General features: G+C 29.9%; 2 protein-coding genes across 2 annotated transcripts in view; both read right to left on the bottom strand.

Annotated features, from left to right (window-relative positions):
• Positions 1-10,676, bottom strand: part of LOC111036667 (ATP-dependent RNA helicase dbp4) — a 31,030-nt gene extending 20,354 nt beyond the window's left edge. The window contains exon 1 of the mRNA XM_022318785.1: positions 10,286-10,676. The gene's annotated coding sequence lies outside the window, so the exon portion shown is untranslated. The remainder of the gene's footprint in view (positions 1-10,285) is intronic.
• Positions 10,677-24,066: 13,390 nt separating this feature from the next.
• On the bottom strand, positions 24,067-25,005 carry LOC111036665. Its single transcript, XM_022318783.1, has 2 exons — positions 24,353-25,005; positions 24,067-24,259 (listed from the first exon to the last, which is right to left on the bottom strand). Exons 1-2 carry the CDS (start codon positions 24,560-24,562, stop codon positions 24,158-24,160), a joined length of 312 nt encoding a protein of 103 aa, XP_022174475.1. The 5' UTR covers positions 24,563-25,005; the 3' UTR covers positions 24,067-24,157.
• Positions 25,006-25,678: the final 673 nt, after the last annotated feature.

Raw genomic sequence — 25,678 nt, 5'->3', positions numbered from 1 at the left:
TTACTCTTATATCAATTTTTTAGTAAATTAATTGTATCTAAATGATATAAGGCGCCAATCAAAAACGTTACGGGGAACCCATTTTATTTTTAGCTCTGAGGACAATATTATTTTTATTTAATCTGTCTTTTATAGTATTATTTTGTTCGCCAGTACATAGTGATCGACGGACTACGACCGTTATCGTTTGCATGTATCGTCAGTCGTTGTCGTGTTCGTATTTGTATTCGTTATTTTTTGTATTTATTAGCGCTCGTATCTGTGGTATGCCAAAAGAAAAAAACACAAATTAGTCGGTTGAGAAGTTTCATTTTGGAATTTGGGGATGATGTATTTTCCGCAGATGGAAGAATTTTATATTGCAAAATATGTGAAATTAAAGTAGAATATGAACGGCGATCTTGTGTGCCTAATACAACATATTATACAAACAGACATATGAAAATGATTAAACGGAGGGAAATGTTCAATACAAGAACCCAGCAAATGATTAAACAAACTAATATAATTATAAAATGATTATTTTTTATTACATAAAAATTTTAATTGCTAGGTAAAGAAGATGCTGAGTGTTACAAAATCCAAATTTTTTTATAATTTATAATAATAGTGTTTTATAGGTAGGTATGTCGATTGTTGGTCACGTAATTTGGCGATTTAGAGATTTGTGCTACGGTCACCTCTGCAACAGGAGATTTCTTGTGCCACAGTACCTGACGTATTGGTTCGCTGCTAACTGTATAGGATATTTTTTTGCTACGAGCACACGTTAAAAAAAAGATCCTATGCTCTTGAAAATCGGTCTCATGCCCAATATAGATATTCGAATTGAAAACGTGTAAAAAGAAAACCACGGTTAAAGACCCAGTTAAATATATCATTCTGTATAAGGTATTCAATTATTTGGACCGTAATGTAAATGTCGAAATTATATTTTAACAACATTATCTTTATTTATGTGTACAATTTCGAAACGATAAAACAAATGTTCACGTCTCTTTATTGACGAATGACGGACGATGTGCGATGGTTGTAGTTCGTAGGTGATGGACGGATTACTATATGCTACAACCGTAAGTCTCTTTAAAATTGACCACCAGATGAGATGGTGCCCCTGGCCTCAAACAATAACGATGGAATATTTAAATAATTTAAATAAAATCATAATTTCATCAAATTGTTGCCCTCGGCAATCTTTAGTCTTCGTGGTATTATTTATTTTTTTAACAGGCTTATTGGAGCCCAATAGAACAATACAATTTATATTAATAAATAAATATGAACCATAAAACACATCATTAATGTAAATAAACAATGTAATGGATCAATTGTTAAATGGTAATTATAATTTAGAAGAAAAAAATGGAAAATAATAAAAACAGCAGTACTATCATATGAATGAAACCGTTTCAAGGTAATTATTGTAATATGATTAAGATGAAAATATTATTCGCAATCACCAAAAACGTAATACAGCAAAAGAAGTTAATGGTGTAATAATCAAATAATCAAAGAGTACTCAAAACTATATGAAAATTAATGAATGTCAAAAAAAATCTTCACAATTTAATAATTAAATACCTACAAAATTTACTATTATGTCTGTTCAGTAACTCAGAAAATGTTCTGTAGAATAAAACTAAGTAACGGCGAATTATAAAATTAACACTTTAGAAACTATTAATGATATGTAAAATAACTTAAACGGAATAATAATATGATTATACAAACTGTTTTCATACAAAAACATTTCATTAATTTTCTCGTGTTAAATGTGTAATCCCGACTTTACAACAATGTCAACCGTCAGGTGTAATTCTTTATTGAGATTAAACCATAATTACTATGAATAGTATACCTACTTAGCTACTTGTAAACTTATATTACACAATAAGTTTTCTACTAAAAAGAAGTTGGTATCAGGACCACAGGAGCAAATAGTTTTTTTTTGGGGGGGTGGGCGGGGGTGGGGAATGGGGTTTGTCCCCTAAAGCCCCCCGATTATCGTCCATGATCAGGACCCTTGTTAAATGGAATGCAAATCCAAAAAATAGAAAGTGTGGCTCTTAAGTATATACTTAAACATTTGAAGAGTCAGAATTTGAATACATGTATTATTAAAACTAATAAATAATTGTGGTGGCATGATTGATGAATCGCCCTGTATACTTCTATGTAATTATATCATATGGCATTTAAATGTATAGACATTCTCATTTCTAAGAGTTGGCGTGTAATACAGTTGAGAATCGAAATAATTACAAGTGCGCCAAATTACAATTTCACTTTGTAAACAATACATTAATAATTTATACTACGTATAAGTACATAGTGTATAAAAAGTATTATTATTATTTTTGTTGTTTTAAACACTATAAATTTAAAAAACGCCTAGCTGCTTCGTTTACAGTTTATCAGTTAAAACGTACTGTACACTTTAATTGATTTTAAATACGCACTTTTAAAAAAATATCAAACACAATAAAAATTGCTAAAAGGTTTGTTCAAAGATATGTTTTACGAGTGTAAATAATATTATGATATTTTATTATACTCGTTACGAACTAACAACCATAATATATAATATTCAAATTATATTGTGTACCTATTTATAATATTTATTTTATAAAATCAAGAATACCTACGGGTTTAATTATAGCCTCATCAAATCAAATGATCATAAATTATTCGATCTAATAAATGAATAACAATGTGTTTTTATACACACCTTTTATTTTCTACGTTTCATTTACATTACTACTTTTGTCATCACGCCCAGCAATTTGTAACGATATATTATCACAAACCAACATTTTAATAATATATTTAATAATCTGACGAGAAATGCACAGTTACCCGGCTCTATAGTGGGTACTCAAAAAAAACTAAATATTTTGTATACAACTATGATGTGGGTACTATAATAAGACGTGGCGTTAAAAAACGAATTTTCATTCGCAACATGTATGGGTTCGGAGAGATCTGTACACAATTCTTTCTCCGCTGCTGTATATGCGACCAACCGATTTACTGGTCGGCGCGTATTATATTGTTAATTATATAGCCGGCGTAGAACTGCAAAACGCGTTCAATTATATTGTTACAATAAACGCTTCGTCTTGGATTTTACGACTTCCTGTCGGCGCCGAATAAAAAAAAACAAAAACGAAAATATCGAGTCACACACAAGATTTGACCACTGCAGCAGTGCACGATGGATGCAAGTACATGTATGTACACCGATGCGTGTTATACGTATTGCCGTTTCGCTCGAAAACAAACAAATAATAATATAATAATATATATATAATACGTTGTGCGTTCCATCCGCATAAACGTTTAATAAGACGGGTACACATCCGGGTGTGCCGCGTGCGCGTATACTTGAAGCTATGTAGAATTATGTAAAAGGATGTTATATCGTCGCAGAGTGTACATATTATATGAGTCATATTGTGCAAAATACGATATTCGGCGTGCGGTTAATGGCGATTCACGCCAATCGAACATTATACGCCGTATTATCAATTATCATCATGGCCCATCCATGTATAATATAATATATTATATGTGGGTACGTTTTAAAGGAGCGATCGACAAAAAAAAAAAATGCAGGCAGATATACCTGTGCATACTATATTATATGCTATATGTGCTGTACATACTGCTGTGTATGCGTATGGGTATTGCCGAAATTAAAAATGTTTATGACGTGACCAATTCATTTGTTTTAGCGCGCGGCTAACTGTTTATGTAAGGTGAGTATATAATAATACGAAAATTACGATTCTATCGCGCTGTACATTTGGATACCTATATGTATAATACGCCTATGTATAATAACATCCTCTTCCCGTCACATTCTCACATCGTCGTCGTCGTCGGCGGCGGCGGCGTTATCATTGTCATCCCTACTTCTTCTTCGCGTTTGTCATTTTAATCACGTACACAATATAATAATGTATGTGCGATATACATCATGTGTATAATAATATTATATTTCACAATAATACCCACGGACACGGTATGTTGTTTTGAATTCCGGTGACAGCAAGACATAAGTTGAATTTTGACACTTCGCCAGCACGTTTATAATATAATATATTATTATTAATAATAATAATAATAATAATAATAACAAAAATGGAAAGTACCTAAATAAAAAATCGGTGGCTATAAGGTGTCGGTGATGTACTATTTGTAGGTAAAATAACGGCTATAGCCGAACACAAGGTGTCACGTTGAACAGTTTGGAATGTAAGAATGCATGTATATGCTGTAAATAAAACAAACTAAATAAATATAGCTGTATATTATCGAATAGTTCCTACGTATTTGTCACCATTTGTAAACTAAATTGTTTGAATACTCAATCAAAAAACAAAAAATGTATAGATGAATTATTTTCCAATATTAAGATTGGTAGGTACTGTATAAAACATAATTTTTAATTAGTAGATAATGGTTGCAATAGGATGCGAGTTCGAATACATCCCAATTGTATGATTCGACTTAACTTTCTTTTTACAAAGGTATAATCTATGATTCGTCAAGATTCGAAAATATTCAAATTGCATTATTACCTATAGAATGTGGGTACCTAATGAGTAATGACTAATGAAATTCAAATTATTCGCTTGCATGATGTCGCTGTTACAATAAAGGCAATCAAGACAAATGTATAATAATCATAATCAGTATAAATTTGTATTACTCACATAACTATGCATTGAAAATATTATACATTGCGTTATACATGTATTTTTTATAAAGCGATTCAAAAGTATTAAAATTATAATACCTACATGGCTACATATCCTTTTAAATAATCAAATACAACTTTGATTTGTGTCCAACGTTTTTGCACAAAATAAACACGTTTACAATAACATACATCTCGTTTAGATGTTTTGTATTCATTAATAATGGGATAATTTGTCAGAATATTATGGCCTTACATTGTTCGACTAGATTGTATTCTTGCAAATGATTATTAAACCCATATTATTGAAATAAACCATAATATTGTTGTTTGGAGTACAGTTTAACGTTATCCGTGAATAGTCTATATAAATTACAATATTCCTATTAAACGATGAATATTTACTAGAAACTAATTACCTGTGTACATATATACCTACTATCGTTATTGATTGACTGTCCAAAACGGTTAAACCTGAGTATGTAGACCACGTTATACGCATATTTAACCGATGTGACTAGAAGAATAATGGTTGTGGTTTTCATCAATAGAGAGATGCTTTATCGAAAATATCTGGAACGCAAGGGAATCGATTTTAATCAAACAACTCGGGTAATATTTTGATTTTTCGTGAAGAGGTAAATCGAGACCAATTCAACGCCATTGAAATATATTGTACTACTCTGACAGGATAATCATTGAGCATTGTGTGTTGTTACAAGTTAATGGATGCGAACGACTTTGCATATACCTATATAAGAGTGTGAAATATTCCAAAATGGTACCTATATAATATTATTATATGGTCGTTAATGATTTTATGAATAAATGGTTTATTTAAAGAGTGTATATATATATAAATATATATGTTTATTATATACTATACATCATACATCAAAGTAATCATACATGGTCTGTTTTCTGTGCATGATGCGCTCGACGAAAAAAACAAATTTTTATTGTTTATGAAATGAGTCTGGAGTACTGAAGCCGCTTCGAGTACAGTATTATTTATGTGTATTTCAAGTAGGTAGTCACGTGAAAAGTCGTAACTCGTAAGATATACTTGAGCACTAACCTACCTATTCGCGGCTGTTGGTTCTTTTCGGTTCATAAAAAAATAACGATAGTAATAATAATATGTCCGTGTGCCCGCAGCAGCTCAACGCACAAAAATAATACCTAGTTAATGATTTATCGATAAACGTCGTCAATAAGTTAGCTTCTTTGAATCGATAAAATATGTAACTATAACATGGTATACCTACCTATATCACAGTATTTTGTATACCAGCCCACCTTACCTGACTATTTATACCCATACCGGAACATCATACCTTTATTAATGGGTTGACTCATTAAACCAACTGTTGGTGGCGATTGGATTACAGAAGCCACTAGAAACCTTCTGGAAAATAATACGTTTTATTATACGTTGAAACTTTCATATAGTAAAACGAACTTCCATTTAGCAACCATTTTCTGTTTAACGAAATATTTTTGGGAACCATCATATACCAAATTAGAACCATATTTATTGAATTATTATTTTAACGAATTTCTCTGAAATACGATTTTTGTTTTGTTTTTGTTGCCCGCGAGAGTTTGTATTATGGCGAAATTTCACTGTTTTATAATATATTAACATGTATATAAATTGTGTACCACTAGACTTTATTTATGTTTAGGCCGTAAAATAGCATTTTAATAACGGTTAACATATATATTATTATATCCTGTTTTATCTATTCATATTTACGACGGATGTAGGTTTACTGCAGTTTTTCGCTTAACACGCATCTATCTGTAACTATAATTCCAGTACCAATACGTAGGTTTTTTTTAATAGCTCAGACATTTAGTTATTATATATGCGAACCATTCAAGACAATTTTATTTAGTCACACAAGTTTACAAATAAATTTACGAACAGTACCTAAGTATTCACACAGTATTCATTATAGGTTCGTTTTAACACTCATCACGAGAACATCTCTGTGCAATAATTATTCCCAAAGTTTGCCACGATAGTACTTATACCTAAAACTTATGAGAAATATTTCAATAGTTCATAGTACTTACACGAATGAGCATAAACATTAATGATTTTTTCTGCCATTAAAATAAGTAATAATGTTTTTTGAATATTAGTTTTATAGTCATATTATAAATTAAATAACGAAAACATTTTACATTTTCTCAGATCGTTGGGAAGATCTTTGATGTGTTCAAATAAAATATTTATAAGTATGACGAGTTATATTGTATGCATTAAGTAAAGCATAATATTATTCCAATACATAACTTACATTTTAAAAATAATGATATATAATATATATAATAAATTATTTTAATTCGTTTAAGACGTTTAAGTATACCTATGTATATAGATGTATTAGTATTATAACTATTTCACTTTTTTTTTGTCTGGTAAAACAAGACGGACGTGAGACACGTCGCTATTAAATCCCGGACAATCACTCATCTGGAATTCACACACAAGTTGAAACGTAAGCGCAAGACGATGACTAAAATATTCTTTACTCTGTGACCTGGGTTGATATTTAAAATTTAAATATCTTATAAGTACGGTAACACAAAAGAAGCGTCCAATAAATATAAAATAAAACATCATTAGCTGTACTTAATGAGACGTTTGTATTTCGAAATTCCTATAATTAATTATGAAGTTCAAAATTACGATTATTCGTTTATTATTCAGTTTGTAATTAATTTTAATAATACACTGATTGTAATTTGTCTTTTATATTAGTATTATATTTGCTATTTAATTGGACACTATGTTTAGGTCGAATATTTCGTTTATCATAAAACTAGTTGAAACTAAGTGCATGTTTATTAAATTGTAGTCCAACATTTTTACTTTTGAAATAATTGTAAGAAATCAATTACACAAAATATATAATATATAACTTCTACTGTGAGGAAATCGAATTTTTATTTACTAATACACTTTAAATCATAACAAAAATTAATCCTATTAACAACAAAATATGTTTTTGTAAAAATACTATTGTTAAAAAAACTATCTACGCTTTTGGGGCAGGGTCATAAATTGTACTTGCGTTTTTTATTTGATTTATTTTCTTATATTTAAACTTATTACTATATATCAACTATTTATAGACTATTATAATTTATAGAAATCTTTAGTATACCTATATTTTATTATATTTCGTTATTTAATTAAATATTTTAGATATAGAATAGATGTATATATAAATATATATATACGTATTTTGGTGAGTTATATTACTTATACAATATAATAAAAGATGTCTATTCTTTTTTTTAAACCTGTCATTCAATAGTATAACACTATAACTCTGTACAAGGTCGGAAATCAAACCATATTGTACTTAGGTTTACTACCTTTTGCAAAGTATCATATCACTCATGAAGATATTTTGTAATAAATAAAATGTGAAACTGTCAAGGTGGTATGGGACTATAGGTTAACAGATAATAGAAATCGCACTACAATACCGTGGAAAATATAACGATAATCAAGAAATCTTTTATCAATAAATATCTAGTTTAAAATTAAATTAATGTTTCTTTATAAATTATTATACTTAATTTTTAATATTATAACTACATTTTTACAGTAGCTAGTTAAGCAATTATTTTATTTCACTGGCTAAATAATAAAAAATACTCATTTGTACATAGTTTGATTTATTCGTATGCTTATACTATAGTATATACATAGTTTCCATACTTAAAATATGTGTTAACATACTTGTATACAATATTATTGACGTAAAACAACGTGTATAAACTGCACAACTATAGTAACGTTTAATAATAAATTAGGTAGGTAACACATAAACATTATGAACAGTTTATATTATGACGCATGTAACTGAGAACGTTTACCTATATATATTTACATAATATGTTTTATTGGTTGAAATATTATGCGTGTTTCGAGCATAATATTTTATCCGAGAGTTGAGATTTTTCAAAATTTGCGTATTGAATTTCAATGATGGATTGATTAGTCAAATTGAATAAATTCGGAAAAATAAAAATCATTTTTACCATGGACGTTTATGATAATGTTTCTCGTGCACCCTAAATAATGTAAGTGTATAAAAGCAGATATAGATTATAGACAAATAATAATCAACATTCAGCATTGTAAAATATGGTGTGCAATGCGTTTCTAGGTTTATTATAGGTACCTACTTATGCGTTTGTGATTATGTCCGTCAAGGTAACGTTACGTACAGTTTAATACAGTATACCTAGTATTATGTATACAAACATTACGATTTAAACGCAATAGGCAATAGGCAATATTATTATAGTTTCAGCGCACTTGATTGAATTTTAAATTTAAATGTAATGCGTAACAATAATATATCTATATGCAATAATATCTTGAAGTCGAGTGTCTTTTGTTTTGTTTTTATTTGTATTATATAACTCATTAGGTCTTCTTTATTAGTAAGAATCCATTTAATACATTACGCATAATTAAATAATTATCTCTTTTTGATAGTAAAACACGTTTTTCTTTCATAAAGAACCCTTATTCGGTATTAATAAAAAAATTCGAAGGTATAAACGTACTGATGCGTTATAAACTCTAATGATATTAATGTATATAGGTATTTAGGTATATATATTATACATTTTTTTAAATGTTTGTTTTTTGTAAGTAGAAGATACATATTAATTTATTATACATATATATTATATACACTACCTATATATGTACACGTATATTATATATATTATCATATTATTCTAATGTTTTATTTTAAAGTCGAATGTATATTATGATCGGGAACGTTATTACATACTATAAATATGTATTTTTCTTATGACTATAATACCTATACGTAACTGGATAAATTTGTATAGCATATGAATTATCTCTCAAATAATAAATTCATTAGGTACTGATCATTTTTCCAACGAATCTAATTACAATAATGTATAAACGTCTTCTCTTCAATTTGTGTACAATATATATACCTATATTTATTGTGTGTGTGTATTTCGTATATTATCATAATAATTTGTCGTGACCAGCTCAAGCTCTGCAGAACTCTCATTCGACCCTAACTCGACGCGGTACGACTTGAAAAGTTTACCTACCGGCGACGTTCGGTCGGAAGAAAATAATCATTATTATTATTATTATTATTATTATATCGTATTACCAGCTAACACTATCGCGTGTAGGCGGTATTAAACGATTCGTCGTTCCCATATCCGTGTACACACGTAATAATATTATCATCATTATAAGACGCGCGTGTGGTATCTTGTATACATAAATGTACAATACTATATCAAGTTGCACGGATATAATATGTATAAGTACTAAATATTTTGACGTAGGTACGCCAAGAGGCAAGAGACTTTAACGCAGACCCTCGTGTGCGCGCGAGCAAATTATATATGCATTGTACAACAATAGCGATACAATATCGGTATTTTATCACTTCGGCCGTGTGCAAAAAACAACTATGATAATATAACAACTCAGTCGGTATATATATATAGATACATTATACTTAAATAAGTGAATACAAAACATAGACTCACTGAGATTTCATTCGTACGATCATCTCAGACGGATCGCGATCGTTGTCGCTATAACTGCAAGTTCAATCGTATATATTCGCGATGTATATACGTACAGCACTCACTCGCGCAAGAACTCCGGCGGTGGATATAATTTCTATACGATTGCGATAAACGTATGTAATGGAACGTAGTATTTAAAAATTAAATTAACACTCGACGAGTCGCGAGTATATGATATATAATATAATATTATTATTATATATTACACCGTCGTCGTACGCCGATCTCGGCCGCGTGTCCCGGTCGAGACGAACAAGATTACGGAGTCATCGATGACTACAATATCACACACGGTGATGGCCAGGCCGCGGTTCGCGTCACACTGAACGCTGCTCATTCAAAAAAAAAAAGAACACAACAAAACGTAGGAACACACGAATCGGTCTGGTCGACGGCCGTATGCAAGCGGCGTGTCCGCAGTCAACTCCCACTACATTACAATAATGTTTATGCGTGTATATATTATAATGTATATATACGACTGCATCGCTATAATATAATATACATTCGTTCTGGTAGTGGAGGTGAGTATTGTTGTTACGTCATCACGGCGAGACCCACTTTTCTTGGGCGGCGTCGTCGTCGTCGTCGTCGTCGTCGGTGTACTTACCTATATATTTATACGATGTATATTATCATAATATATATACGCACCCATCGCAACCCGCGAGATCAGATCTCAAAATCCCGGAATACCTATGATTTACAATAAAACCAGGTACCCATACGATATTATGTGCAGGCCCGGATAGAGCCGGCGAGTTGCCGAGTTGAACTCGGTGGGCCGGCTTAGTTGTTATATTTATTATTAATCTATGTCAACATTACTGCTTAATATAATATGTATAATTTTTATTGTATGATATATGATGTTATTGTTAAAATATGGATACCTATTAATGACTTTATCTTATTGAAAAATGGGCCGTTAACTTTTTTAGGGCCGGTTAAAATCGTAAAACTCGGTGGGCCGATACCTTGCCTATCCGGCGCTGATTATGTGTATATATGGAGCTGTTATAGCTCTGAACTATGACGTCTCTATATATATTATATTATATCGAAACGACACATAATAATATTATACCCGCGGAACATCATACAATTATATTAAAACATTCGAAATTATATACTAAAATTTTTTACAATTATTATCGTGTATCGTATCATATACAATACATACGTATACCTAGTGTATATATGAACGTAATATAATTGGGTACCATTTTATTTTAAACTCTTACTGTATATCTTGAAGTGTATTTTATTAATACATTTTTAAGGACAATAAGGTATTACAGACATATACGCATGTATGGGCTTATGTTTTAAAATAATTGATTTTAATGATTATACTATTATTACAAATCATACACTAATATTTAATTTAATTCATCGTTAAATTTTTATTTACGATTACGACCGTTTACGATTGCTTTTCTGATGAGCAAAGCATACGAGTAAATGGACCATTTGTAGGAATCTCCAGGCACTAAAATGTTCAATTATTTGATGAGTTATGTGGCCATCGCCTAGCGCTGGCCGCTAAAATTTGAATTTTGATTTAATGGGAGGTATATTGTTTAACGCCTATAGATACTATTCTAATCATAATAATGTATACGGACATGTGGTTACAAAAAACTATATGGACATAGATATAATTATAGACGGCAATCCCTATTTTGTCTATATTTTTGCATAATAATGATGTGAACAAATATACTGCTTATTATACTTCGAGGGTTGTCTCGGTTTGGCCGGAACTGTATAAGTTTTAACAATATATAGCGTCTATATATCCGTACATAAATTCTCTATATATATGTTACGGGCAAAGTGGAAAATTCGGGCAATGTATACAATGTCCGGGCATTGTACACAGTGACCGGGCATTTTATACAATGTCCGAGGTATATTGGGCAATGTAAATTGTGAAGTATTTATACAAATAATCTGCATAATATATTTTGTTAGATGATAATGATAAACTAATATGAATTTATAATCGACATCTGATTGTGCTTGCATGTTGATCAAGTCAATTTCACAGCGAGAATTCATTTTAGAAGATATGATTGGTTTTACAACCAACCCTTTTTTTTAGCTGTACTTCCCTTCTTTTTACACGATTCGCAATTATTTAAGTATACCATTATTACATCTCTAGTTATATTTTTTTACTTTTTATTAATCTCGTGTTCCATTCTATTTCTACCTCCATGTCCAATTGACAAATGAACTTCATGTATAATATCATATAACTGAACATTATGCACATAATATTTTATTGCATTACCTTTAAATACATTTAAAATTTAATTGATTAAAAAAAAATTATAATACTCATATATAAATAACCATATAAACGAGTATAATAATTATTAGTATATAATATCATTGATTAGGTAAAATAATATTATGCAGATTATTTGTATAAATACTTCACAATTTACATTGCCCAATATACCTCGGACATTGTATACAATGCCCGGTCACTGTGTACAATGCCCGGACATTGTATACATTGCCCGAATTTTCCACTTTGCCCGTAACATATACACCGATAAAGCGTTCCCATTTATTTCGGAATTAATAACTTCATTAATTTATGTAAGTACGTTCTTGTATTAAACATTTATAGTGCAAAAATAATATTGTTTCATAAAATTATAATATAATAATATTTAAATTAACTGACAAAGTATATTTTCAAATAAATATACATTATAAACTTTTTACATTTTGTGGGCATTAATTTATGTATAAACATTTTCTATTTTATAATTTATACATTTAAATATTATAATATATGTACCTATTAAAAACAATTTAAATGTTTTGTTAATTAATTTATACTTTGTATGCCAACTGCCCGGAAGATGTGGCGCAGCTGATGGTGTAGAGGTGTCGTCAACTGGTGGTTGTCCGCGGAGGAGTGGTAAAATTCTTCCCACAAAAAATATACAACAGATGTTTGTGCCGGTCTAAGTAAAATATAATATAATATAGTAACCCAAAATACCTACTTATTGTCACTTGGAAAAAAGGACGTCTGGTGTTAAAAAAATTACTTTGTATAATAATATATTATAATATATAGGTAATTCATCACAGGTTTGTTGATATGTAATTTGTTTGTACTGCTTTTTCAGTGCCTACATAGGTAGGTATCATATATATACACACACAATATACCGTCAGATAATTTCCCTGAGAGCGCTCGCGATATTCGACTAGTGTGTCTCGAAATTAACCGAAATAACGCGATTTCGGTTCACTATTATTATCATCGTCACCATCATCAATCGTGATCACGATGATCATGATCACGATACGCGTATCACTATTATTATTTATATTTATGTGTGTGTGTGTGCTTCGAAAATCGTTTACAACACACGCCAACCGCCGATCGCCATATGTACACCGCGACGAGTGCGTACATGTAAATGCGTGTGCCGTGTGCGTCATCGATATAGTATAAAATATAATAGTGTGTTCGATTATGGTTCGACTGGACCATTTCTTGACTCTGGACCGCCAATTACTGTTATTCGCATAGGTTCCAACGAGTAAATGTAGGTATATACTATATAGGTACCTGCAGATACGTCATCATAGGAACACACAGTGTTTTTCGCATGTTCGCCGCAGCAGTCGATAACTGTTTTTAGCCATTTAATATGTTTTCGAAACATGATTTTGGAAAATCAGAAGGCACATCGATGGAGATACATATTGAGCAATATTTTATAAAAACCTAATTGATATTGGATCGGCTTACCGCCGCAATCAAAACTGTTGTTTTCGTTTTCATCATTATTTGAACCTAAATTGGGTATGTGTATGTCGGAACGCCGTACATATGACACCAGACAATCACGCGTAAACAGTGGGTGGTCGGAGGTTCTTTCACCTCCCCCCCCCTCAAAGCAATGGTTTACGGAAAAAAATTGTTTGATATTTTGACTTTTAATATTCAACTCGTATCGGTTCTAATTTATGTATAGCCCCTCCAAAAACCCATATAATAGGCATTTTAGGCACTGTGCCTATGGGGTCCATCCGACCCAGAATGGACACCCTATAGCTGTGTGGCCTGTATATGTAACGACATAATGTGTAACACATGAGCATACAGCGTGGCGGCACGGCGTTCTACTTTATACTTTATAGCTGTATTGTACATTTATAAATGTTTTATCGAATCGGTTTTTGGCGGGCCGCGCGCCTCGGGTGAAGAATAAAAAAAACCACTTCTGACGACGTTATAATATACGATTATTATTATTATTATTATAGGTTTATAATAATATTATATTATATATATATATATATATATATGTTATTAGATATCGCGCAATAATATCACGCGATCTTTATTCGATTATGATTACCTCCCGGGACACGGCGTTCAATTAATTATCCAATACACGACTGCACGCCGCTACCGGTCTTGAGTCGTTTGAATTGCGTTTAAATGGCTTTCCGACCGCTTAAATAATAAATGTGAACCTATAATTATTTTTTTTTTTTAATGCTCGTAATACTTATAATCGGGCGAGGAAAAAATATGCGTTTTTTTTTTCAAAATTTCGATATTTTTGAATACAACGCCGAACACTTTTCTCCGGATTAACCGCATTTAGTTAAGACTATACCTAGTAAATAATTCTAAATTTCATAGCTTAAGCAGTATTCATTTATTCAAATTTTATTTCCAATTGGATTTAAATGTATAATATACCTATATTTTAAACATATTTTTACCACATTCAACCGTTAGGAATTTCAGCTTTTCCTTATAATGAGAGTATTTATTTCCTGGTTTCAGTTCGACGTTTATTTTTTAAAATATATACTAAAAAAACTTCGGTACAAACTGGTTTTTATATTAATTGTCTGTCAACATAAATACTTGATGTCACCACTTCACCAGCTTTAACACATTATACGGTACCCTTCAAAATCATCATAATATATTCGTACACTTACAGAATGAAAAACAAAAGACGCTCATCCTCCTCTTCTATGGGCGATTAAGTGAAATAATTTTTAATTAAATGATTTATACTTATTAATAGATTTTCAGTTTTCTATATAGTAAAACCTAAACATTGAAAAAGGTTACACTTGTTTCGTTCCAATTAATTGCTTATAAAATATATCATATTATACTTCTTAATATGGAATTTATTAATTTAAGTAATTTATTTCGTTTAATATACATACACATTATTCATTTGATACAATAACAATATAATTATACTCGTATATATTTTTAAATTATATTCAGTGTACAGTTTTTCAATGACGATCGATGTATAAGCCGACCGTACGTTATTCTTTACAGTAAAATATTTAAGTAATGGTATATTAATAGAATAGGAACCAAATGATTACCAATATCTCCTGTCTGGATCATAACAAATTGATCACTGAATTAGAAATGTCACTGAAAGCGATGCGACCGCGCATACAATATTCAAATTTCCAAATTCAAATATAATATAATTAATTATACACTGTACGATTTCCTTTTTCGACAAAATATATGATATGAAATTATGTTTTGAATGATTCAGATAACATAACATTAAACAGGCCTTATAACTATATAAAAGTCATCTACGTACGTACGTGTGTGTGTGTGTGTGTGTGTGTGTGTGTGTGTGTGTGTGTGTGTGTGTNACGTACGTGTGTGTGTGTGTGTGTGTGTGTGTGTGTGTGTGTGTGTGTGTGTGTGTGTGTGTGCAGACATTGATGGATATATGCGTGTGTTTTCTTTTTTAAATTATTGTTTTTAAACATCGACGTCGGGGTCAGTTTGGGAAGCTAATTTTGGGTATTTTAAAGATTTTCTTTAATAGATACAAGATTCGAGCACATCACAGCTGATAACTTGATTATACCGCGAGCTTGATGTTGCTCACGTAGTTATACTGCCCAAAAAAAAAAACAAGTTGCCTGCAGTGATTGTTTACACAAGATAAAAAAATGCTTTCCACAGGTCTATAATAGGCTAGTTTTATATGAGCCTGTCACGAATTTTGTTTTCAATGTACAATATTGTTCCCAGGAATTATGCATATCCTGTACCTGCTTCTCAAATAACACGTTTTCCTATTTTATGCACGAACGAAATCTATTATACTGGCAATGTATAATGATATTATTATTATTTTCCGCGATTGAAATTAAGTTCATGTGATCTTCGGAGTTTTGGACTTAAAAGAAAAGAAGTTATTCGATGGATTTCGTATGACCGACTTTGAGGCTATTTTGGATTACTATACTTATTATACGCGAACGTAAATTTGTATATTAAAATTATAATATATAAAATAAAAAACGTATTACATCAAAAAAATATTTTAACCATTTCGCACAATATTATGAATTTTCTTGAGATTCAATATTTTATATTAGAACAAACGAAGATCAAACAGCCGGCTACAAGTTTTTCAATTATACATTTATACCTAAAACTCATACTCGCCTATACCTTTAATATAATATTCATTCGTGTCCATTTTAATCATCTCTGTATTTAACTTATGTCAACTTTCGATATAGCTCCATTTATCAGTGTCTCTTTCGCTCGTATTACGAGGAATTTATAGATTGACGAGAAATGCAATTAATTTCCACTATTTTACTTTTATTCATATTCTTTTTTTTTGCATAATAATTTTAATAAAATAGATCTTTGATTTATCTAGACTGCGATTCCTCATAAATTTAATCTAAAATGTAGAGCATTTAAAGAAGTACTGTATACCTATACATATTACTTATTCATTATTATTACAAATCGCAATATCATAAAGTCTAAATTCCAAGATGAAGAGCAAATAATGCGTAGGTATGCTAAAGAAAACCAGAAGACCACTGCTTTGATATAACTATAACTGTACAATGGCGGAAATGATACGTCATTAATTTTTTATTTTTTTTTTACAAAATCTTTATTTAATGACGTTAATCGCTTGTGTGCATAACTGAACTGCGTTTTAAAAATCGTTTTGTAAAGATTATTTTTTTCCGTTTACAGTTAATAGATATTTGTAGATTATACAGTGTTAGTAAACCAAACATATATTTACCCGAAATAAAAGCAATTTAAAATTATATGTAATTTACTAAATTTAGTAATGAAGTAACTTTTAATGGTAATTAGTATGTAACTTCTCAAAGAAACAGTGATTGTTCATAATATATTAATATAAATATATAATGATGCTACGAAGTGCATGGTAAATTAATTATAGGAGCAAATTTAGAATGATTTTAATGTTCTTAATCTCCAACCTCAGGATTATACCCAATTTTCAAAATCCCAATAAGTATTAAATCTCTCGACGAACTTTTTTTATTTTAATAAAATTAAACTGTATTATTCATGTGAAATATTTTATTTTGGATTATTCGTAGGGATAATAAGGAAGTTATTGTATTTTTTTTTTCAAATCGATCTAGATATTATATCGATCGAGAACTGATTTTTTTATAAAATACTTTATGAAAACTAATCTTGTAGAAAAAATAACAATGCTGTTGGGTTACCTATAAAGCTATTTAAATCTTGAAACACAGGTACAATAAACTATTAGGGAGATGAAAAAAAAAGTGGCATCCAGTACAAAATTACATTGGCACTGAAAATAATTTTCACTATTCTTTGTTGAAACTATGAAATGCTATTGGCTCATAAACTGTTTTTATTCATTTTTTTTTTTTATCACTTTTTTAAAAGTGGCTCAAGACTTTGAACATAAAATATTTATTATTTCTGATTAAAATACAAACAAATGCGGATCCTTTATTCCTTTCATATGAATTCGAAATCCTAAAGTGCAAATAATTATGTAATTAAGTTGTAAGTACACGTAAATGTATCTTTCTGCATGATGATGTTATTTATAGTTAAATTAAATAATAACATAATTCAATACTTTTTAGTAGTTACATTATTTGAGTAGCTGGTATATAATTATTAAAAACCATAATATCATTTAGTGCAAGTAAATTTTATTCTAATTATCTAAAGATAATTTTTGAACATTAAATATAATATTGTTTATTTAAATATACATAAAAAAATAAAAAATAAGTACCATATCGGGTACGACTATGATACTGCCTACGGATAGTTGTTACGAGCTTCATAATTTTAAGTTTGTTGATAATTTAGTGGGCGTTATCACAGCACACTTTAAGTGTAAGATATCATATTATTATTTGGATTTATCCGTACAGTTACAATTAAGCGTATAATACAATTAATAATAATAGAAACAAAGTGAATTAAAGAAGATGCGTATTTTAAAAATACTCACGCGAATTGTGAAATCGCGGAAAACTTTATCATGGCTCACGGAAAAAATCAAAAAAAAAAAAAAAATATTAATAATAAATAATGTTTATTTGTAAACAACATCGAATAGTGAAAGCTTAGATGAGAGTTTGTCGGTGTACATGGTCGGTAAGAATACACAAAGAAGAACAACAAGAAATAATGGACAGTACGAGATGAGACTATGCGTCTATAGGGAGTCTAATGTGGGTTGGATTTCAAGTATATATAGTATGTAATGAAAGCTGGTGGAAGCTGTGCGGTGATCGCATAGCACACGGCTTCTTGGATGAGCGGTGCAGGGTATGCATATTTGATACTATGATTTTATTATAGTTTTAAACAAGTTAATAATAAATTATTAATTTGATTTAGGTAGGTATAGTAGACTTTGTAATTCACTATACCTACCTCTACTTTAGAGTTTTCATGTTTCAAGACTATAATATTATACACAGTATAAAACGGTACTGTTGTCTTACAATACACTCAGGAGTTTGTAAACAACTACATAATTCCATATAATGTGCTGCGATTGTTAAAAAAAAAAAAAAAATACTAAAGAAATAATCAATTTTAAACAATCAACAGTTGTTTAACGCCCTACTGTTTATGACTATTTAATTATATTTCGCACGAAATATTTGATGACCATAATATTATTGTATGGATAAAGCAGTTTTATAGATATTCTGATTGTTAGAACTTTGAAGTTAAGTTTAGAGTGAAAAATTACATTATATACTTCGCAGATTATAAAAGATTATTATAATCGTACCATACATAGCGCGTGTACACTTTTTCTCTGTAAAAACACTTTGAGAGCTTAATGCGCACAAATTGTATCATAGTTCATAATTATTAATTATACCAACATATTAAATTAAGTCTAATGAAAGCTGCACTTACCTTTGCTTGAAATGAAATCTAATATTTGATTTACGCACCACCATGGGCCGAGGTTGTTGTTAACAATTTAGTAACGGCAGCTGCGCCTATACAGCACGGCTAAGCGACAATGAATAAGGTTGATAATTTAAATAAATGCAAGAGCGCCAAATTCAAATTTCAAAAAGATCGTGATAGTGCATGGATAATATCGTATAAATTTGAAATATATTATGTTATAGAAATATTTTAATTCTACGAATAAAAATGGTTGAAAACAGACGATCTAGGCGCTAGGGGAGGTAATAATTATTATTGCATTTTACCCACTGACCACTGCTGTGTTTTGGACATAATATAATATTATCGGCCCTTATGTGAATGTGATAATTATTTATGCGTTCCCCATATTATTATCTACAAATTACAATAGTACAATGAACACTATACATTGGGCTGTGGGTGAGTTGCGGTCCGACGTGTTGTTTACGACGTCCACGGAGACCGGTGAATACCGTCTCGATAACGATTTAGTTGTAGATAAGTGAGTTGCGACCCGAGTAACTATAACTATATCGCTGATTATCGATTACATAGTCATTACGTTCAAATAAGCCACTTAAAAACGCCAGGTTTATCTAACGGTGTAACCTACATAGGCGTAGACACAATGTTGACTTCTACTCCAGATAGTGAGTTAAATTCTTATAAAAAAAAAAAATTGGCCAGAAGAAAATATGGTCAAGAATAAAAATGGTCTGGAGAAAAAACCATTAAAATGATAGTGGAAAGTTACATAAAAAATATGCACTAAAAGTGTGCCAACATGCCAATATAGGACTAGTGAAAAAATATGTAATTATACCTATAGCTCTATAGGCTAAAAAGTACTATTAAAGTAACTCAGTAATTGCGCCAACTTAAAACAAGTAATTTGGTAGCAAAAGTTGCATAAATCGAACAATAACGCTTTGTTGAAACTTAAAAACAAATATGAATCACTGAGGTTTTTTTAATTTAAGATATATATATAAGACATCAGTAATAGACTTTATCACGACAACCATTAAGTATTGACCCGATTTGAGGGGCAACAGTGGTCTATGCAGCATCAAACAATCAACGATTAGGCATGATTAGAGGTTAATGGGTCATTGTTGCATCATCATGGAGCATAAAATGTATCAATTCAACAACATAATATACGAGTATATATACAAAGCTCCCATATCTAGTGTAAAAATAAAACAACAAAGATGCGCCACCAAATAATTGATGGGATATGCCATGGCACTGTTGTTGCTCGCAATCATGCATTTATCAAGTTACGATAAATATTGTATTGGTGGCAAATTTATAGTAAATACGTAGGTATGGGGTTCTGCGATACAGGCAGCATGCGACAATTAGAATACCTCGCAATTTTCTGATTTCCTAACGATACTGTTTGCATAGGTACTTAGTTGTTGGACGTTTTATTTCGTTAGTTAGGTAAAAGGTTTCGAAAAACAACGTGACTCCATATCCAGAGAGAGAGAGTGCGTGATATACCTTCATCGATTTGTGTATCGTCTTTGTCAATTATGTATAATATGTACCAAATCACCAACTCGCAATACTGAGCAGTCAGTAATGATATTGGTACATTCCAAATAATCGATAATATGGTTTTGTTCTATATATTGGCTGCAGTGTTGAGCAAAGAACTATACGATTAACCGGTGATTAAATATTATATCTATAATCTAAAATTCATAAATTTCAATAAATATTAATGTAGTAATGATTAATTTGAAAATATTATAAATAAATTAATATTATAATAATTATATATTAAACATATCCCTAAGTTTTGATCAATTAGTCAAGTCAATCAAAATCAATGGTGCTTGCAATGAATAATTTCACTAACTAGTCTTTTTTATGTCAACATTTAATTTATTTTGCATTGATAATACATCACCTTAATTCTTCATATTATCAACCAAATCAATGAATGCATATTTCATGTAAATATACATCAATTTTAAATCATAGCTACCAGCTACGTAATCTTTAAATTCTTTAGTAATCGGTTGATCATATTAATGTATAGTTGTTCAACCTAACAAAGTGTTAGAACTTTAGAAGTAATCAAAATATGCATAAATATTCTTAATGTATAAAATTAATACGAGTTCAGTTTTTTTTTCGCTGGGCTCCACCAGTACTTTAGAGGATATTGGAGTAAATGTATAATATGAATTCAAAAATATGATATCATTTGGCACCCTATAGAGGGTTTGTTTTTTGAAATAAACTTTATAGTAATTTTCTCCTTTTGAAACACGATAAATATTTATTACACTGACAGTTTTAACAAACAATAGCTAGTGCATTTAATACGGAGGCCAACTAGTTTTGTTCTGTATTTTTCGTAAAATTTTGTTTTAAATTATCTATGCAACGAAAATTAGTTAGGCTGCATGTATTTATATATCCACTCACCGCAGCTGATTAATCTACAGACGAGTCAGACGATATAGCCAGTTCGTGCAGTATACTAAATTTTAGGATTAAAAAGCAAATTAAATAATTACGACAAAATGGATGTTTAATGTTGGTTCAGTGTATTAAAGTTTTAAACGCTTAAGCTGATTCTATGTCGCGTGGAAAAAAAATATCATCCGACGATTTTTAAAGATTATTTATTAATAACGAAGGAAGTAATTATTCTTTTAAAAATCAGTAGTAGGCCAATTTTCCACACATCAGTCTACTCGGAGTTGGTGTATAGAGTGAGTGTACTCCTACAAAAAAATAATAAAATCATATTAGCTTGCATGTTTTGCTGACTCGCAGCAAATTAAATTGCAGTTTTAAAATGCATAATTTAACATTCAATTTCGTGCAGTCGAAATAAATATAAATTTAATTCTTAAATTGGTTTGTATCTTTTATCTGCGTGACAACATACAATAAACCCATGTATACGATAATAAGTGTAAAACATAATAATTTAACTATTTTGATTGGAAACAATTTATTTATGATTTAGTTAGTACCACGATTTAAGATAGTATGGTTGCCCAACGAATCATGATAAAGTGTTTACTGAAATCACTATTAAAAACAGCTGGAAAATTAACCACTAGCGCTTGAATGTAACAGCGGCTATAGTTTATAAGCTCAAATACCGTGCAGAGTGGCGACTGGCGAGTGGCGCACTGGCGCGCTGTTTGCCTGTTTAGTATTTCAAATTTTCTTCGTGATTTACGATTAAAATTATAACGAATGACTTAGAACTTAGAAGTATGTAAGTAATTAATAACAATTTTGATAAATATAAATTAAAATACTTTAATCTCTTTCTATGCTTTAGTATTTTGTAAATAATAAATCAAATAACTATTTAAAATTTATTCAGCAAAAAAAATTGTATACAAAATACAAATGTTATACCATTACATTATATGAAACACAAAAAAAAAAAAAATTAATAATACCATCCATCATGTACTAACCAACTTTGAAAGTTTTTTTTTAACTTTATTTTGTTTTTTATTGTTTTGGTTTAGTTGATAGCTGTATTGCCTCATTCTCATAATCAGATAGTATGTGCAGATATCTGTTATAATATCTGTTTGATGTTCAATGTATGGAAAATTAATATTGACATTTTTGCTAAAGAAATCTTCATATGTATCTTCAAAAACTGTAGGTGAGTCAGCAAATTTTTCAAAAGATATCTCCAATGACTTTAATAATTTAAATAAATTAGTGTTTGGATGTGTAAGGTAACCTCTACTTTTTACATTCACTAATTCTGCTGCTGGTACAGTTGAAGATGTATTCATATTCTTTAAATATATTTTACACGATTCACATTTAGTCCGTGCCACTAACTGTTTTGCTATATATCTATAAATGATTCAATTTATACATTAATATCTATTTTTATTATTTCAGAGAATACTTACCTAACTAATAACTAGGTACTTATATTAAAATGTCTTACCCGGCTAAATAATACACAATACAATCAAAAACAGTAGAATTTGAATAATTATGCTCAGTAAAAACATCATCAGCATCCCAGCATCCCTTGTCTACAATATAATTAATTTTTTCTTTTAGTTTTTCAATCTTATTAATTCTATCTGAAGAATTAGTTGGGTCATTAATGACATCTTTTAAATCTGTGATTGTAATGATTGGAATATTGTCTAAAAAAGATATTTAATATTACTTTAAGTAGGTACATCCTATTCAAAATAATGTTAGAATATACAAACATATTGACACATTAATGTTGATATACACTGTGTTTTTAATTTTATACTTATAACCTTTTTACGCTTGGGCAATGGAGATTTATTAAGTGTATCAGAATCTGAACCTTTTGATATATAACAATGATCTTTATTTATAGATATTATATCTTTGGTATCCACAGTATATTCAGAGTTTGGGCATTCTTGTATATTATTTATTTTTTCATTCTTTAATAAAATATTGTATAAATTAGTTAGGTTTAGGTACTAGGTACAAAAATGCTTAGAGTTTATGTTGTTATATTATTATTTAACTTATCATAACGTTATTTAGTTATAAATTCTTACCAAAATATTCGACTCATTATTGTTAACAATATATAAATTCACTGGAATAGCTCCATCTCTAAGTCTAGGTCTTTTTAGACACACCTACAAATATATTATATTGCTGTTATATTTTTACCTATAGTTGTATCAGTTCATAAATATACTATACATATATTTATAAGTAATGGTACTAACCGTGTATTTATTTATTCCATTTCCAGATTCCCATGTGTCTATTACATCATGTGTCTTAAAATGGTTACGACAAACACGAGAATTATTACTTAAAGGAATACCCAAGACATTTTCCCATTCAGACCGTAAGACAATATTCAATGGAACTTTGAAGGAACTAATCTTTGCATATTTGTCATGTGAAGGACAATTAGGTATACAACACGACATTACAACACGACAAACAATTAAATAATTTCAACAAAATTAAGCATAATATATTAAAACTTTATGAATAATAACATTTTTGTTATATCTTGTCAAGATGTAAATTTGTATTTATCATGGACGATAAATCTATTTACTAAGATAATAGATAGTTATTATAATTGTATAGTGGAATATTTATCATTATTTAAATCGTGGTTTTTATAGGGATCTATGAGAATTGAGAATAATATCACATAATAGATTTATTCTGTATTACTGTGGTAATAGGTACATATTTGATATTAGTAAAGCGCGGGAAAAAATAATAAGCTCGTAAATTCTGCTTCTATATTGGCACACATCATGTCGCAAGCGCTAGTGGTCAATTTTCCAGCTGTTCTGGTTATTTAATTTGGTTTCCAGTTTAAAACGATCTTATCATAGGTCGTCGGGCAACCATACTATCTTAAATCGTGGTTAGTACACTGTAGTACAGGGATCACCAAATGGCGGCCCCGTGGATGAATTTTAACCGGCCCGCAGACAGGGAGAAAAGAAGCCGATAATTTCTTATCTTTGTACATTAGTTTTGGCCAATCGGCATATCATAATAAATATTATGTACTTCGCATTTTTATGGCCCGCGAGAATTTTCCGAATTCTTAATGTGGCCCACGCGGAAAGTATTAATTGGTTACCCCTGCTGTAGTAGGTACTACAGATATAATATGGCATTGTAGTGTTTCGAGTATATATTATGAGAAAAGACGCGTAGGTGTTGGACGTATTATTGTTTTGCTTTGCGAACTCGAAATATAAGTATATTTTTAGGTCGTTATTAATGTTATACTTGATAATAAGTTCTAAAGGACTGTTTTCTAATTGTTTTCTTATTTTAAAGTCTAAATATTACGTATAAGTATGCATAGTGTAAATATTATACTTACTCGGTTAGGTCGTGTAGATAGGTGCCATCATAGTTGCAAGTGAATATATTATATTATAATATTATATTTTGTGTTTGTGCACAGATAATAATAATACATGTTACGCATTTCTTCGAGTCGTACGCTACACCGTGTTTTTTTACTAAAACATCTTAAATTTATTATTGTTATATACAATGGTTAAGGTTAA

The sequence above is a fragment of the Myzus persicae genome, unplaced genomic scaffold (assembly GCF_001856785.1).
Source record: "Myzus persicae strain clone G006 unplaced genomic scaffold, MPER_G0061.0, whole genome shotgun sequence".
Taxonomy (NCBI): Eukaryota; Metazoa; Arthropoda; class Insecta; order Hemiptera; family Aphididae; genus Myzus; species Myzus persicae.
The sequence above is the reverse complement of the archived record's forward strand: the minus strand, read 5'-3'. Positions and strand labels throughout refer to the sequence as shown.